Genomic DNA, 18,918 nt, shown 5'->3' with positions numbered 1-18,918 from the left:
TACTTGGTCCTATTCCTTTAACTTCTATTTCCACAGATATTATACATATTATCACACATATTACCTCTAACTTGTATAAAGTAATATATAATACAGTTCTTATGGAAAACATAAAACTAACTCCATTGCACTACACTGATTTTAAATATGAAAACTGCTTCAGATTGTCAAATGTGTCGTCAAACATAAATGACTTGTTACAGCTCCTATGGTCAATTAAGTCAAGCACATTGAAAGCATAAGCAAAAATTCAGGCATACTGCAAGAAAACTGCAGTGCAACCTAAAAAGTATGCTATTTACCACATTTAATTAAAAAGGGCAAGACCCAGAAAAGCAAGTATCTTAGAAAGAATAACAATAAAAAAGAATAATTAGCAATGCCCATGCTTCCGTTGACATTAGGAGTAAGGCTTAGGTTAAAAAGATAGGAGAAAAATAAATAAATTAATGAAATTTAAAAAAAAAAAAAAAGATGGGAGACCTAAAAAGCAAGAAAACTTACAAACTGGCAACATAATTGTAAAGTAGAATATTACATTCCTTTCATTTTAGGTGTTATAGTGGAGAGAGCCCTGGGCCTGGAGTCAAGGACTCAGAGATTAAATCTGGCCTTGGGCATTTATCAACTATGCTACCCTGGGCAAGACACTTAGCCTATGTTTTCCTCCATTTTCTCACCTGTAAAATGGGGATAATAATAGGTATGCACCTCCCAGAGTTGTTGTGAGGATCAAATGAGATAACAGTTTGGAAGAAACTAGCATGGTGCCTGGCATATAATAAGCATTACATAGATTTCAGATGTTCTTTTATTATCATTATCATCCACCTAATGATGATGATGATGATGTTCTGATTAATTTAACAGCAGTACTATTTAATATGCATAGTAAGACTGGATCTCCTAATGAGGAAAAAAAGCCAAGCATTCTGTTATGAAGGAACAAAGAAAGAACAGAGGTGAAAACAGAGATGGAAAATAGAAAATGAAAACATAATTGTTAAGAGTTTAGAGTAGCCACTAAAAAAAAGACAGACATATTTGCACATATCTAAATGAAAAAGGTTTTCATTATCCATATGCTATATGCTTTTTTTCCTCTTCGTCAACTTGTTGATAAAGGATGATTCTTTTTTAAGGAGTATATTGTTTGGTATTAGAAGTGACATTATAAACAATCCTTATAATTGGATTAAAATAAAAATGAAGAAATTAGAGCTATCTATAGTCATGTGAAAAGATGTTCTAAATCACTATTGATTAGAGAAGTGCAAATCAAAGCAACTCTAAGGTACATCACACCTATCAGATTGGCTAATGTGACAGAAAAGAAAAATGATAAATGTTGGAGAACATATAGGAAAGTTGGAACACTAATGCATTGTTGGTGGAGTTGTGAACCGATGCAATCATTCTAGAGAGCAATTTGGAACTATGCCCAAAAGGATATAAAACTGTGCATACCTTTTGATCTAGCAGTATCACTACTACGTCTGTATCCCAAAGAGATCATTAAAAAAGGGAAATGGACACACATGTACAAAAATATTTATAACAGCTCTTTTTGTGGTGGCAAAGAATCGGAAGTTGAGGGGATACTCATTAATTGAGCAATGGCTGAACAAACTGTAGTATATGAATGTAATGGAATACTACTGTTCTATGAGAAATGATGAGCAAGAAGACTTCAGAAAAACCTGGAAAGACTTGAATGAGCTGATGCTGAGTGAAGTGAGCAGAACCAGGAGAACATTGTACACGGCAATAGCAATATTCTGTGATGATTAGCTATAATAGACTTAGTTCTTCTCAATGGTACAATGATTCCAAAAGAGTCATGATGGAAAATGCTCACCACATCCTGAGAAAGAACTATGGAGTCTGAATGCAAATCAAAGCATACTATTTTCATCCTTTTTTGCTTTTGTTTTTTTCTCCTGGTTTTTCCCTTTTATTCTGATTCTTCTTTCACAACATGACTAATGTGGAAATGTGTTTAACATGACTGTACATGTATAGCTTATGTCAGACTGTTTGCTGTCTTGGGGAAAGAAGAAAGGAGAAAAACAGAGCTCGAAATTTTACAAAAATGAATGCTGAAAACTATCTTTACATGTAATTGGAAAAAAAAACTACTATTAAGGAAAAAAAAGAACACTAATAGCATTTATGTAATGTTTTAAGTTTTGAAAAACACTTTAAAGTTTATAAAGTACTTCAAAGTTTCTAAAGTACTTTATAGATATTATCTCATTTTATCCTCAAAACCACCCTGGGTGGTAGGGGCTATTATTGACTCAATTTTACAGTTGAGGAAACAGAGTTGGAAAAATGTTAAATAAATTGCCCCAGGGTCACATATCTGGTAAGTGTCTTGAGACTGGCATTGAACTTCAGTCTTCCTGACCATAGGGCTGGTACTCTCTATACATTGTACTCCTGCCTGCCTATAATAAAGCAAACCCTACTGCTATGTAATTATAATGATCAATCTTGGACCTAGAGAAAAGTTGAGAAAATGCACTACTTGTCTTTCCCTAGAAAGTAAAGAGTTAAGGGTGTAGAATGTCATCTATCCTCTCAGATATGCTCACTACATCAGATGGTTTTGCCTGTTTGTTGTTGATGTTGGTAATATGGTTTTAAAAGGGAAAGCTAGTTGTACAGAAATGACTGCTATATCAATACTACTTTTAAAATAAAAAATAAAATAAAGAGGGAGCAGGATTAAAGTGTGCTCTAGGTACTACTTTTTTGTGTCTGTGGTTGTTTCATTAGTGTGTACCAAAGGCTGACAGAAAAGTAGAAAAAATGCTACATTTGGAAACAGAAAACTCGCCTGAGTACCCTTGAGCAAGTTGCAACTTCTCTGGGCCTAAGATTTCCCAAATATAAAATGTCAGGTTTGAACTATAGGACCTTCACAGTCTCTTCTAAGACTAAAGCTATGAAAGGGAATAAAGTGTGTGCTGAGCATGTATTGCTGCTTCTACGTCTTAAGTGATTTGATAGAAAGTTAAAACAACTTAAAATATCTATATAGCACTATCCTCCTAATGTCATGAGTTAGATATAAATGCATCACACTGTGCTGTCAAAATTCTGCAATATTTGAGATCATTTATAAATGTGACAGATTCCACATTATTTTTGCAAAAAGCAAGATTGATATATTCTGTATTAGCAGCTTCAATATAAAGAGGACTTCAACATAAAGGACTACAAAAGGACCACAGTGATCTAGTCCTATTAACCTATGAACACCACATCAATGTGGTGACCTCATTGTTATATGCCTGTGAAACCTGGACCATATACCAGAGCCATGTCAAAACTGAATCACTTCCATTTGAATTGCCTTAGGAAGATACTGAAGATCGCCTGGCAAGATAAGGTCCTGGACACCGAAGTCCCTTCTTGAGCTAAACTGCCAAGCATTCAAACTCCACTGCAGAGTGCGACTCTAATGTGCTGGCCATGTTGTTCAAATGCCAAATGTAAGTTTGCCAGACAGACTATTTTACAGAGAGCTCACACAAGGCAAGCACTCACACAGAGATCAGAAGACACTCTCAAAGTCTCTCGGAAGATCTTTGGTATCCATTATAAGACTTGGGAGACACTGACACAGGACCAACCGTTTGGCATGCCCCCATTAAAGAACAGACTGCTCTATGAGAAAGCAGAATTGCAGTAGCTCAAAAGAAACGTGAAATGCACAAATTTAGAGCCATCTCCACTCCGAATGTTCATATGAACTATCTGTGCCTGTCCTGTGGTAGAACCTTCAGAGCTCATATTGGTCTAATCAGCCACAATCAGATACACCGTACCTTGACTCCAACATAATGATGCTATTTTGGTCCTCTTTAAGAATGACCATAACATGCCAGTGTGTGTTATAAACTTGAACTTCAGGGCCTCTTGATTCCCAAGTGAATTCTCTTTTCATCACATCTTGCTGCTTCTCTTGTCTTAGAGGGATAACCATTAATAAAGCAGAGGGTCATGTTTCTATAGCACCATGACCACTCATGTGGCGCATAACTCTACTGGCATTAAATAAACTGAACGAATAGTTGGACTGATTTTGTTGCCCTGCTGAGTATCGTCAGTAACTCTCCTTCAATTCAGGAAGCATTATGACAAACTTCCAATCTAGAAAGACTAGGGAATTTATTCTGCCTCTTTTTTTAAACTGGAAATTTCTCTACAAAGGGGAATATTTAATCCTGAAAAAAAATTAATGCAGTGTGGCATACCATATATCTACAAACTATTGAATCTGCATTAATAAAGTGAGTTTCTATGCTGGGCGTTCCATATACAGGGGAAATCACAGGTCCAAACAAACAAAAAATAAAACAACAATAAATGGGTGTTGCCTTCAAAAGTAATATTGAAAATAATAACAAGGATAGGATTAGGGACTAGAACTATAGAATAGTTCCAGGTTAAAATACTTCCAGGTTAAAAAAATTACTTTTATCAAAGTAAGTCACCATCTTATAATCATAGACGGCAACTAGGTGAGACACTGAATAGAGGGCAGGATTTACAGACAGAAATAACAGAGTTTGAATTCTGCCTCAGACACTTACAACTGTGTGACCCTGGACAAGTCATTTAACCTCTGTATACCTCAGTTTCCTCATCTGTAAAATGAGGATAATAACCCTACTTTCTAGTGTTGTTGTGAGGATCAAGAGTTAATATATGTAAAGAACTCTGCTAATGTTAAAAGTGCTAGTTACTGTTATTGTCGTCTTTGTTTTTATTATTGGAAAAATGCTTAGAATATTTAAGTGACTTGCCTAGGATTATATGAACACTAGGTTTCAGAGACAGGACTCGAACCCAGGTCCTTCTGATTTCAAGGCCAGTTCTCTATCCATTACAGCAGGATACTTCTTACTAGGAGGAAGAAGAGGAGGAGGAGGAGGAGGAGGGGTAGTTGTAGTAATTGACATTTATAAAGCTTTAAGGTTTTTTTAAAAAATTAACTCATTTTATTCTGAATGAAATAAAACAAGCATTTCTATAACATAGTAGAATAGGGAAAAAAAGATAACTGCACATGAAACTGCAAATCTATATTAAAATTATCATGTAACCTCCTTTTTTTCCCTTTTTTCTTCCCTCCCTACCCCTCCAAGATGGATATCATTAGACACAAATATGTATATATGTGAAACCATTCTATACATATTTCAATTTATCAGTTCTTTCTCTAGATGCAGATTACATCTTCCTTCACATGTTCCTGGTAGTTAATTTGGGTATTTATATAGTCAAAGTGACTTAGTTCTTACAACTATATTACTGTTACTGCATACAACATTCTCTTGGTTCTGCTCATTTTACTCTTTGTTATTTCAAGCAAGTTTATCCATGCTTTTCTAAGATCACTGAGCTCATCACTTCTTATAACACAGTAGTCCTACATCATGATCATGTACCATATTTGAGATTTAAGGCTTGTAAAAAAAAAAAGTTCTACTATTTCATTTGTACCTCATGGCAACACTATGGCTAGTTATAGGAAGTTTTTTTGGTTTAGATCTTAGACATTGATATAGGGAATTCCCTGTTAAAGAAACTCCCTCTACTACTGCATATTGGTAACACATCTGTAACTCAGGCTTAGAGAGTCTCCTAGATCATTGAAAGGATCAGAAACTTGGCCATAGTCATAAAGCTATTATGGTCTTCCTGATGCCAAGGATGGCTTCCTAGCTCCTACACCATTCTGCTTTTCATTATGGGCATTATTAGCCCTATTACACAATGAAGAAACTTTGCCCCAAAGAGGTGACTTGCTCCCAGGTCATACAGGAGTAAATAGCAGAATCAGAATTTGAACCCAGATCCTCTGACTCCAAATCCATTACTCTTAGAATCCATGGGTTACAGAAACCAGTGCTTGTTGTAGGGGATAGGTTTATCAGTGAGATCATTGTTCTATTTCAGTACCCAAATTTAACTATTGAATTTTAAAATAAACATCTTAATTAGAATTGAGAATAACAGAGAAGATTTATGTAGTTGCCAAAAAGTTCGGTGATTCAGCTCACAAGATTATGTACATGTGGGATAATACTTTGTGTAGATGATTGTTTTCTCTTACAGGATGGCATGATGATAGTGGGGCAGGGGGGAAGATCTACAGACAAGCCAGTTTCTTCATATCTAAAATGAGGGAGTCAGACTAAATTCTTATCTCTAGGGTCTCTTTTAGCTTTAAAGCCTATTCTCTTATATTAAGGAATACAAACATTACAGATCAATACAATATAAGCATTTCATGTGGCTCAGTGTGTGTGTGTGTGTGTGTGTGTGTGTGTGTGTGTGCGCGTGTGCGCATGTGCACGCACACGTGTGTGCACGCGTTTGCTTTGGTCATTTCTACAGCATTCATCCTAACAAGATGTAAATCTATGTTTTTTCTCACAATGCTTTTCTTACCTGAGGCTTCTCTCTTTTTCCCTACTCAAACTTTACCTACTCATCTCAAGTCCTAGACTGCTCAAGAAGTCTTCCTTGTCTGTTTCAGCCTTCATTTAATCTTCTGCTCTCCCATTTAACTGGCTATTTTACTCAGAGGGTATCACATAATTTAGCACTAATTACATCCTATTTTCTTTTATTTCATGCATTAATCTTGTCTCCTCAATTCAAATGTACAGTAGGGATCAAGTCTTATACCTCTGGGAGGAGAGGAGACAAGGTGATGCGGTAAACAGAGCGCAAGGCTGCAAGTCAGAGAGAACTGAGTTCAAATCTTATGGCAGATACTTGTTAGCTATGTGACTCTTGTGTGAATCACTTAATCCCTCTCAGGCTCATTTTCCTCACCTGCAAAACTGGGATGATAATAGTACCTATCACAGACGGTTGCTGGAAAGATGATGAAATTACAATTGTAAAGTGTTTTGCAAACACTAAAGCCTTATAAATGCTACTTATTATTACAATCATTGCTGCTGTTGTTCTGTCTCCTTCATTCTGCCTAGTAAAGTCCCAGGCACAAAGGAGGAACACAGTGAACACTAGTTAACTGAATAATTAAAAGTAAGGGTTTTGCTTGTGGGTTAAATGAAAGGCACAAGTAAAAATACCATTTTCATCCAAATTTCTCTTCTCAAAACAAAATCAACTTTGAAAACTAATGTAAATTCCTTGGAAAATCCCTTAAATTGAAAAAAAAGAAAACAGCTAACAGTTTAATTTTTTTCCCTTCATCATAAAAAGCTTTTCAGATGGTGCCATGCGGCATGTGATAGATCTGTTTAAAGTTAAGGGTGCTGTAAGGACATTCCAAATAGGGTTGTGATTAACACTGGTGAAAGACACTTGCTAATTTATCATACATTTTAAAAAGAAGCATGCTGAAAGGAAGTATATTTAAAGCCCAGATATGTGGAATGTTACATTACTAAAATGTGATCAGGAAAAACCCATTTACCAATATTCCCGACATTCACAAAGGCTGCATTAACATCAGTTCCAAATCCATTATTAACGCCCCCTCACCTTGCCATCTACTCCCACTCTAACAGAAATGTGTCTAACGGGAAGCCAGGGACTGCTCAGTTTTACATGACTCAGAGGAAGGCCCCCCATTGCTCTCCCCACATTATACTGAAAAGACAGTTCATAGCTTTCAGAGGGAAGAGAAGGGAAATCCCTTCATCTTCAGGCAACCAGAAATTTCAGAAAGCCCCAGGGAAGTCTATCTTCAGAAGGGAAAAGAGAGAGAGGAGTGTACAACTATGATACCAACAGCTTCTGACTCCCTTCTTGGGATGTGAGACAAAGAGGAATGAAGATGGCATTTAATCCTAAATTAAATGCATCCAAAAGTCAAGTGATTAGAGGGGTATTCATAGATCCCTTTCACCCCCAACACTGTTCTCCAAAGTGCCAATTGTGGTGGCTATTTATGGAAGAAGCCCAGAAATGAGCTGAACTAAGTTGCAGTAATTAGAAGAAAGAATTAAAAAGTATCTATTAAGGAGGAGGGTTACAAACAGAAAAAGTTAGTCTCTTTTCTCAAGGAACTCATACTCTCAATTGGAGGCCATAATATAAGAGAATGTGTGTCCACATCTGTAAGAGGCAGAAGGAAAGTGAGATGGAAAGAGAGAGGGAGGTAGGGAAAGAGAGAAAAGATGGGAAGGAGGGAGGGAGAGAAAGAAAGAGAGAGAGAGGTCTATAGCTCTCACCTAGCACCCCCATCATACTCTGAGGTATAACCAATCCTCAGTGATTCAGGATCCTGGGGAGAGGATGGTATTTTATGTATATTCTTCCCTGAACAACCCAGAACAGGATGGACATTGCTACAATAGAATTTAGGAGTTTAGATGGGAAAAAAGATTATTCCAGGACATGTTTTAGCACAAATCATGGCTTTTACTTTCCTCCTCTAGCCTATATAATTGTAGTATTAGTGGTAACTAACACAACATGATAAATTCTGCCACCCAGAAGTAAGTTCTATTAAAAATACATACAAAGAAATATAGGGCATACACGAAGATAGAATTTGTGTAGCAGTTTAGGAAAAAATCAGAGAAATGGAAGGCAAGAGGCTAGTTTTCCTAGTCTGTTTTCAAGTTTTCTCTTCTGGAAAAAAAGTAACATATTAAAGTAGAAGAATTAATGCAAACAGTTCCCTCACACATTGGGTTCTACTCCTGGAACACCATTAATACACATGAAGGGAAATTCTTTGCAGGGAAAGAGATGACTTATATAAAAGAGGCTTTAATATTTATGTTTTGACCTTACGTCAAAGTAATGAGAAACCATGTCCCTTCCTTCACCTTGCTTACAACCTTTCTGAAGCTTCAGGACCAGCACTAAAAGGAAGCACTAACATAAAACAATATAGTCTAAATTAGGCTCGAGCTGCTGATTTTGAAGGAAAAGGAAAGGCTGTGGGAAGAGGCAAGGTAGAGAAATACAAGGAAAGCATTTTCAGGGTGGAAGAGAGAAAAAAGAAATTTCCTCTCCTTAACTTTGATAAAGAATCATGTCTATGACTGGTGCCATCCCAATAGGGTACTTACGCTGGTGACAGACCAGGGAATATCTTTCGCAGACAGGTGCCAATGTGTGCCAGCACATCATTCACATCTTCTGATGATGCCATCTTCATGGAAAGGGGGCATTTTTCAGTTTCAACAATCATCTGCATGAAACAAAAATTTGGAAATTACATTTGAAATCCTATTTTAAAGGTGAATTAAATGCTTTCATGGTTTTTTTTTATTTTAACAAAGAAACACATCATTCACAATGACCATTCAGATTCATATCCTTAGGTCAATTCAAAACTAGTCTATGGACAAACAGAGACCATGGAAAGACCTTAGTTTAAAAAGGCCAAGGTCTCCCACTGCATCTGGGGTCATTACCAGTCATCCTGAACTATATCTTGCCACTGGGCTCCAATGACTTTGGAGGAGGAAGTGAGTCTGGTGACTTTGCACAGCTCTGTCTCACTTAAATTCAATTCACTTGTAAGGAAAGATATCACTCTCCTGATGTCACTGATCCTCTTTGAGAATGAACAACAGACAACAATGGAAAAAAATATATATCTTGAAACCATTGGGCATGCAATCTAGTTCAGTGAGATTCACAGTAGCCTAAGAGAGAGGAAGACTAAATCTGAATCCCACTGTTTAACTATGCCAGTATTTATGGGCCTATAAGCAAGTCACAACTTCTGGTCCTCATAGTAGGAAGGACTAGATGGTGAGTTCTTAACCTAGAGGCCATGAAGAACATAAGTATCTGTGGGGGAAAATGTAATACAACAAACAATGTAAAACAACAAACATGCCAGGCACTGTGCTAAGTGGTGAGGGACTATGCTAAGCAATCCACTGAGGCACTGTGCTAAGGGATACATGAATTTGGATTAGAAAAAAATTACATCTCTATTTTCCCTTAACCTATAATTGAAATTTAACTTCTCCTTCAATCAATTAAAAGCTTTCTTTTCTTTTAAGAAGGGACTTTATTAGACTATCAAAGGGATCCATGATAAAAAAAGTTAAGAATTCTTAGACTAGTTGATCTCCAAGTTCACTTGAACTGGGATCGAGGCACTGTGCAGTTATTGGCGAATATGAAATTCATTTCTCAAAGGGTATGACTTTTTAAAAACCATGCCTGTGACTTCACTGATGTCAGGAACTTGCACTACCAATGCAGTTTATATAATGTAGTGCCCGCGGTGCACTGGGAGATCTAAAGACTTACCCAGGATCACAAAGTATGTGTCAGAGGCAGGACATATTTTTAACGGCTCCTAAGATTAATAACTTGATATAATATTTTACATTTGTCAAATTGCATGACGGGAAGGTCCAACTGGACTTCAGTGGTTCATCTAACTTTTGTTATGAGAACAAGCCTCCTATCTCACAGCCTGTTACCTGAAAAACTGATGGCACAAACCTTAAAATGCTTTAGAAGAATGGGCTGCCAGGAGGCCAACATGAGAACGAAGAGAAACACAGCCAAATTAATTATGGATTATGAAAGGGCAGAGTGGAAATCCTCATTCCTGAAAACTAAAAATTCAATAGAATCCAGAGGCACCTACAGAAGCACTCCTAGATTCCTAAATAAAGGTTTCCTAAAGTAATTGTGTGGCTCTTTTTAGATAAAATTGTGCACTGATGTACATATATCTACTCCTCTTTAAACAGTTACCTAGGGAGGAAGTTACTGCATACCTGTTATACTTTCCATGTACAATCACACTTCAGTGCTCTAAGAAGTACGTCTACACTTTGTAACACACCTCTCATATTTATCCAGACTACAGTTTTAATTTGAGTAACTAGTAATTAGCTTATTTTAATCCCACTTTATCTTAACATTTAATCATCATTAATTATGAGGGATTACATAGAGTGATGGGGGAAGGAAGTTTACAGGAAGGGTAAATGAGGTATTCAACTACAAAACCTTCTATGAAAAATGGATTCATACAGCACTAGGAAACGTTGCACTACCCTTGTTAAAAGCATATAAAAAAGAACCTAGAAATTGCAATTAATAAAATTGTACTAAATCATTTTTGTGAGAAAAGTAATAAACCCTGCCTCTCAAATTCTATAGTCTTTGTTACCAACCCCTTTCTTATTTCAAATGAGAAGTAGCTAGCCTTGATAGATTATCAAGTTCATTTGGATCTTCGAACATTTATTAAGTTCCTACTATGTTTAACTCTTAATATAATGCCTCTACTAAAGACCTCACTCAGCTCTAAAGACACATCATGGCCAAGAAGTAACCCTGGATTCTTATCCAAGGAACATGAGCTCTGACAAATCCTACAAAGCTAGAAAACATCACCTATTGATAACAGTAATAGCCTGAAGATCTACCACCGGAAGAATATCCTATGATATTCCTATTACCAGGTTGATTTCACGGTGATGAATTTTTCAACAGTTTTGAATCTACATCCATGGGAGGACTACATACACCAACGAAATGGCAGATATCCGAAAGACTGAAGCATATAAAGAATGCTTTGTGAGGTTCCAAGGACATAAAGAAAAAAAATCCTTCCTCTCAAGGACCATATAAACTTATTATAATAATTCAGACAGTCACGAATGAGTATGACACAAGGTAGAATACAAGGACAGAGAAGAAATCTAGGTCAAATGGTATAGACATTGAATAGGCATAGATCATGCTTAGCTTGGGGGTGAGTGAGGGAAAGATTCATTTGATCCAAATAATTTCAACAAAAATTAACTAGATACCTCTTACATGCCAGGTATTGTGCTATGTGTTGGTGCTAGGCATGGGGATAGGGGATAAAGGATAGGGACCAGATATGTGATATCAATGATACAAGAAATTCCTACCTGAACTCTCTCTATCAATGCAGGTCTACGACTAATAGCCTTAGAGGGTTGCCTAGAATACAGTTGTCAAACATTGTCCCAAAACTCCTGAGTGCAGCCCCAAAAAGAATAAAATGTAATTGAAAAATATTTAAGAAAATAAATAAAAATACAATACAACATAGATAATGTTAACATGTGGTTTTCAAAGTCAATATGTACCAACAGGAACCCTTATGCATTGTTAGTCCCTCTCCACCCTACTTGTATTTTATTTTGACACCACTGGCCCAGAACACTGAGATGTTCTAGTGACTTCCCCAAGCTCAAACAGCTAATAGGTATTAGAGGCAGTACTCAAACTTGGATCTTCCTGACTTCAAGGTTAGTTCTCTGGACCATGCTACCTCTAGGCATACAGAGACAAAAAAGAAACACTTCTTCCCCTAAAGAAACTCACACTCTATTGGAGGAAATTATTTTTACATGTGTGTATACGTACGTATGTATGTATGTACACACATATATATGCATATGTGTGTATATGTATATATACATACACACAAAAGTAAATGCAAAATACATGCAAAGTAAATACATATTAATGTAGCGTTGGGGAAAAGTTGGTTTGAGAAGAGGTAGGGATGGAGAGGGAGCTCTTAAGAGAGCTAGGGATTCTAAGACAGTAAACTTTAGCATTATAGGGATGGGGAAAATAGCAAGTCAGCCAGCATGGCTAGAAGACAGAAAGCATGGAGGGAAGTAGCATGTGATAAGCCTGGAGAGGTAGACTGGAGCCACATGGTAAAGAGCTTTAAAAGTCAAAGAGAGGAGCCTATCTTTTATACTAAAGACAACAAAGAACCACTGGAGCTTTTTGAACAGGTAAGTGACATGCTGGATATTAATGGAAGAGAAAGATCTCAACAGGCAGGGAAGTGGATGGAAAGACCTTCCAGTAGTGGAAGTCAGCCTCTAGAAGTGCACAGAGACAAGAGATAATTGAACAAGACTGGGGGACAAGTAGTGGCTCAGTTTAGCTGGGAATGTAAAGTGAGTAAAGTATAGTAATATGAAATATAGCTGGAGATAGAGGTTTGCACCAGATAACAGTGGGTCTTAAATGCCTTAAATTTATGCTTTACATAAATATAGGCAATAGTCACCAAAGGCATCTGAGAAAGAGAACAATATGATCAGTCAATTTTAGAAGCACTGTGGAGGATGGATTGAAAGCGGGCATTAATATTGGCAGAGACAATAGTAAGAAAGCTAATACAGTACTCCATAGAAAGATAATGATGACAATGTGAGTGGAAAGAAGGGATTGGATATGAGATGTTTCAAAACTATAATGAGAATCTGATTGCATGTCAGAGATAAAGAGAAAGGAAGATGGAAGTGTCACATTTGACTCTACTGTAGAGAGCCTGAGTAACTAGGAGGACAATAATATAATTAACAGAAATGATAAAGCTGGAAAGAGGGACATGTTTTATTTTTGTGTTATGTTTTTAAACAGATATATGAGATGGTCTCTTTAAAATCTAGCACATATGCTATGAACCCAAAGATGTACTCTAAGGTACCTATCGCATTTAGAAATTTTTAAAAAATCAATTTCATTTTTCCTTACTTGTTGGTAGAATCATCTAACAATTTTAAAAGAAAGATTTTTTTTTAATGAAATCTACATTTGTAGATTTGTGGGAGGTTTCACCTTCCTAACAGATGTTGTCATGATTCATTAACCAATGTCTCTTAATGACACACTAGGTTGTGACCTTGCATTTAAGCAGACCATAAAAATATTACACCAGTGTAAAAGGAATAGCCCAATATTATTCCAACATAAAAGGAATATTTCAGAACCCAAATTATATTGTGGGTTTACAAAGCATCTAACCAGGCACCACGAAAATTATATCAGTAATACTTTGGAATACACATACACACATATACATATACACACACCATATAAATAGATACACATATACATATGTCTATATACATACATACATGTGCATACATACACATGTATATGTATAAATGTATGTATATACATGTGTGTATATACACATACATATCAGTGTGGGTATTTATCAGTGTGAGTACTCCCTTCAAGTGAGATCCCAAGTCACCCACACCTTCACATCCTGTCAGAGTCTCTACATTATCCCAACATAAACTCTCTAAGGAAGATTTACCGAATGTGCTAGTAGTATTCCTCCAAGTCTTTGAAAATTCCATGGGTACCAGAACTTGAGCTAACAATCAGCTGTCTCTCATCACCTTTTCTGGTTTCCTATTATGGCCCCTCACCCCACACCTTACCCATTAAAACCTCCACTTAGTGGGAACTACTTGTTCCTTGAACTTGACATTCCATCTCTCCTACCTTTGCACAGTCTTCTCACCCATTTCCTGAAATGCTCTTCCTCTTCACCCCTAACTCTTGGAACACTTAGCCTTACAAAAGAAAAGAACTCTTTTGACATTTCATTTCATTAGATTTTTATTTTAAAATTTCTTGATTTATTTATAAATTTTGAATATTCTATCTTCCAATGTCAACAAAGCCTTGTTCCAACTAAGCTTTTGTTCCACAAAAAACCACCTCTAATCTAGGCACACTTGTCTTAATGGCCTCTCTTCTGTGATCCAGCCAAAACAACACGTGCATTTTAAAATGATTAGTTATACTTCCAGACAAAATTTGTATTTTTTTTCTTTTCATAAAGATAATCAAAGTTTGCTTTATTTTTATGATCTCACCTAAGGCAAATCTGAAATGACTGATTGCTATTGCTATCATCATATCATTGCTATTTTTGTACTCAAAACCATGTATTATCTCTTGAAATTTTTCCTCTTCCTTCTAAAATCACCCTTAGATTCTGTTAGGATTTATGGTGATCGAAATACTATACCGAATAAATCCCTAAATATAAGGCTACAATGAACATAACTGTATGATCTTGCAAACTCCCCTTCCTCTCACCTTCTGGTGGATGACAGATGCAAAGGCTATGGTACTTGAAGACAAAATAAGTAGTTTCTCCCCTCCCAGGTGTGTGATCACCAACCTTCTGCTCTTAATATTGAATCATTCATGCTGACCACTTCAAATTAGGGCATTATTCACTTTTATTAGTCAAATGTCATGCTTTTTGAGTTTGGAGGTATTCATAAGTAAAGATGTTTAACAGTAAAAAGTTTTATAGGGAGGCAAAAAATGAACAGAAACCAACAGCTGGAAAACACTGTCCTAAAGGAGTCTATGAATTGTTTAATGATTTTTGCCTCCTATCTTTTTTTAAATTTTTTTTTAGTTTACAACACTCAGTTCCACAAGTTTTTGAGTTTCAAATTTTATCCCCCTCCCTTTCCTCCGCCCTCCCTCCCAAGACGGCATGTAATCCGATATAGGTTTTACATATACCTTCACGGTAAACTTATTTTCCCAAAATCAAGTTGTAAAGAAATATTATAACCAATGAAATGAACCATGAGAAAGGTGTTAAATGATTTTTAACATTGTTCTCTGAAACCAATTTGGCAAAGGAAGTGCTAATCAGAGGGTACAAGAGACAGTGGAGAATATAAAGGAAATAGAAAGCATGGCTACTTTCCTTTTAGGAGGTCAGCCTGGCATACAGTAGGTGTTTAATAAACGCTTATTGACTGACTGAGGAAACTGCAATCTAGTTGGAGAGTCAAGACATATACTCACCTAAAAGAACATACTAAGAGAATATACAATGAAGGTGCCAGACTGCAAATACTATGGAATACATCCAAAAGAGGTCAACAAAGACTCAAAATAATATCATGTGCATGACAGTTGGAAGAACTGATATTGCATATACTCCAAAGATGGTACGACTGGAGTTAGGGAAGAGTCATTGCTGTCCTCAAAATTTGCAAGAGAGATGAAAGTTATCCAGCTTGGCTCCAGAAGGCAGAAGTAGAAGATACTAAGAGGCGGATTTTGCCTCAAAATAAGAAGTAATACTCCATATGGAAAATGGAACAGCCCAACTAATGAGGCAGGGATGTTTCACCATCACCAGAGGTGTTTGAACAGAGGTTTGGCAAACTATTTGCAAGGAATTTTATGATGGACATACATGCTTTAGGCATGAAACCTACGACTTACTGTCAATGTAACCATCACTTAACCTCTCAACTTACATCTGTAAAATGAGGACAATGGATCAAATTAGCTCAAAACTTCCTTCAACCTCTAAATTCTATAGTTCTATTTAATACCTAAGATTCCTTTCCTCTCTAGAATTCCCCCTGGTGCTGTAGCAATCTCTCTTTTTTGTAAACAGTAAAACAGACTAGAAGAGTAAAAAAAAGTAAAGGGGCTTATGGTCACAACCACTGAATTAAAAATTAATGCCTCCTAATTGCTAGTCTGTCCTTCAAACTTACTCTTTTTTTTTCAACTACTGGTTCCGTTCTAACAGAAAAATCATAAAATGTTCATTAGAACTGGAGAGGATCTCTGCGTAGCAAAAGAATTCTAGACTTGGAGTCAAACACCTGTGTTCAAATCCTGCTTCAGTCTCTTATCAGCTGCATCATTCCCGGTGAGTCACTTAACCTGTCTCAGCCTTAGCTTCCTCATCTCTAAAACGGGAATAATTACAGCACCCACCTTATGGGGCTGTTGTCAGAATCAAATGAGACAGCATATGTAAAATGCCACGAAAACCTTGAAGCACTATATAAATTTTATGGATATTATGATTATTTCTCCAATTCCTCCAATTGCTCAGTCTATAGATGAGGAAAATAAATCCCAGAAATGCTAAGTGACTGGCTGATAATCATACAATTACTAATCAAATGATCCAGAAGCAGAACCCCAGTAGTCTTTCCATGTTGTTTTGTGGCATGGACCACAAAGAAAGAATGAAGCCATGTCATTACAAGGGATACTTCCATTAATACAACATCTTCAAAAGGGGCCCAAGACAAATCTGCCACATGCTCAATTCCAAGCAAGTCAATAACATGAGTTGCGAGTTAAAAAATGATCCTTGAGTTCTTACTGTGTATCAGACGCTGTGCTAAGTGAGCACTGCTGATACAAATACAAAGTGACATCATTCCTAACCATTAATGACCTTATATAATTTATGACTCATGTATTATATTAACATGCAACATAACAGCATAACATAATGCAACATAATATAAGAAAGCACTTATGAGGGAGTGGCAGCCAAGGAAGTTGGGTTAAGAGAGTCTATTGATTTGATTCCAAGAGCCACACAAAACAATTCATCTCACTCCTTTGTAGTAGCTGCTTGTAGGCAAGGCCACAGTGTCAAATCATGTTCTGAAAAATCCTTTACTATGAACCGTCAAATTAAAATCCTCCCCACCCATTACCAGTAGATCAGTGAGGAGTCATCAGTAAGGATCTAATTATATCATCATTCATATGCTACTGTTCTCTCCAGCACATAGTCTGATCATTTGAACAAAGAGATAGATGGTGCTATTGTCCTAATCGCAATCTCCCAATCTTTAGAATGATAAACACATTGTAAACATTATTCTGGATGAACTATGATTAATAATCAAGAAGCTGCGCATAAGCTGGATAAAGATTAAATGCTACAAGAAGAAACAATTATTTCTAAAAAATGTCACTAACTACTCACACATCCTCTTTTAAAAAAAGTATGAATTCTCAACATTTTACTACCAACTTTAAAATAGTAGTGCATTGCCATAATAGATGCAATACAGACTGAAAATTTAGAGACTGTGTAAAACAAGTTGTAATGCTAATAAACAGCACTATCCCACTCATGCTGCTGCTAATAATTAATGCTAATTAGTTCTTTGCAAACTCAATTATGCATAAAGTTATTTTTATCATAATAACCCTGGATCTCCCCCTACCTACCTACTTACCCATACAATTCTGCAGCTCAGCCGGTGTATGAACAGCCTATGTGTGAACATTTTCAACAAATACCCACACTATAATTTCTGGGAGGAAATGTTTGTTTTTTGAAACTTGTTTTTTTGGATTGTCCTAATGGGATTTAAAGATAGGTGAAATAAAAATAGCAAGAGTCTGATTATTTCAGGAATGCAGAAAAGGTCATGTCCTTGCCTTGATAAACAGGCACTCACCTGACCTGGCTTGTTGCAGGTAACTCCTTGGATTTCTAGGTAGCTGAAGGTTAACTCTAGCTGTAATTAGAGAAAAAAAAAATGCTTATCTTATTAAACAGTCTTAAAATATAAGGTTTAATTCAGAAAATCCTATAAATCAATGGCAGATTAAGAATAGACAAAAGATCAAACCGTTTACAGAGAGAGTAATTTTGTGGAATCCCTGTTTCCAAAGCTAAGATGTATAGTATGCTCTGAGGATAGATCATTCCTTGCCTCTTTAGCAGTAGACACATAGCACTGAGGATCAAAAAAGACGTCCACTTAATGTAATCTTAGGTTTCCCCAGATTCAACAAGATACCAGCTCATTAAAAACTTCTGCCCTCACATTCCAGTATTAAACATAAAGGTTGCAGTTAAAGTATAGTGATAATTTTTTTGGTTAAAAAAACTCCCTCAAAAGAATATGATTAATATCAGTTTCCTATTTTTTCAAAAGTATTTTGTCATCCCTTATGCTATGTTCTTTTTGACCCATCAGTCTTCATCTTTGTTTTGCTTCATGTGTGTATACATACACGCACACACATATACATATATGTGTAACACATATATGTGTATGTTTATTTTGGTTCTCATAAAAAGAACATTAAGGTACTTGTTTTTAATCAATACTCAAATGTTAAATGTACTTAAACCAAAAGTTCCCAAACATTTCATACAAAGGACCTTTCAACACCTGGCTAAATAATACTACTTCCCCTCATATTTTTATTATAAGGTGCTCTTCCCCACCTCCTCACCTGTCTCATGGCAGTTAGTGAGTCAAAAAAGATTTATTAAATGTGTCAGGCACTGTGCTAACTGCTGAGGATACAAAAAGTGTC

The 18,918-nt window shown here is 36.3% G+C and overlaps 1 protein-coding gene across 2 annotated transcripts in view; it reads right to left on the bottom strand.

Annotated features, from left to right (window-relative positions):
- Window positions 1-18,918, bottom strand: part of CARMIL1 (capping protein regulator and myosin 1 linker 1) — a 380,656-nt gene that overhangs the window by 186,216 nt on the left and 175,522 nt on the right. For both annotated transcript variants that reach the window (XM_036765787.1, XM_036765794.1), the window contains exons 4-5: window positions 18,048-18,107; window positions 9,078-9,199 (exon numbers count right to left, since the gene is read on the bottom strand). In XM_036765787.1, coding sequence (XP_036621682.1) covers window positions 9,078-9,199; window positions 18,048-18,107 — 182 coding nt within the window. The remainder of the gene's footprint in view (window positions 1-9,077; window positions 9,200-18,047; window positions 18,108-18,918) is intronic.

Source organism: Trichosurus vulpecula, chromosome 1 (genome assembly GCF_011100635.1).
Source record: "Trichosurus vulpecula isolate mTriVul1 chromosome 1, mTriVul1.pri, whole genome shotgun sequence".
Classification (NCBI taxonomy): Eukaryota; Metazoa; Chordata; class Mammalia; order Diprotodontia; family Phalangeridae; genus Trichosurus; species Trichosurus vulpecula.
This window is presented reverse-complemented; position numbering and strand designations above follow the sequence as displayed.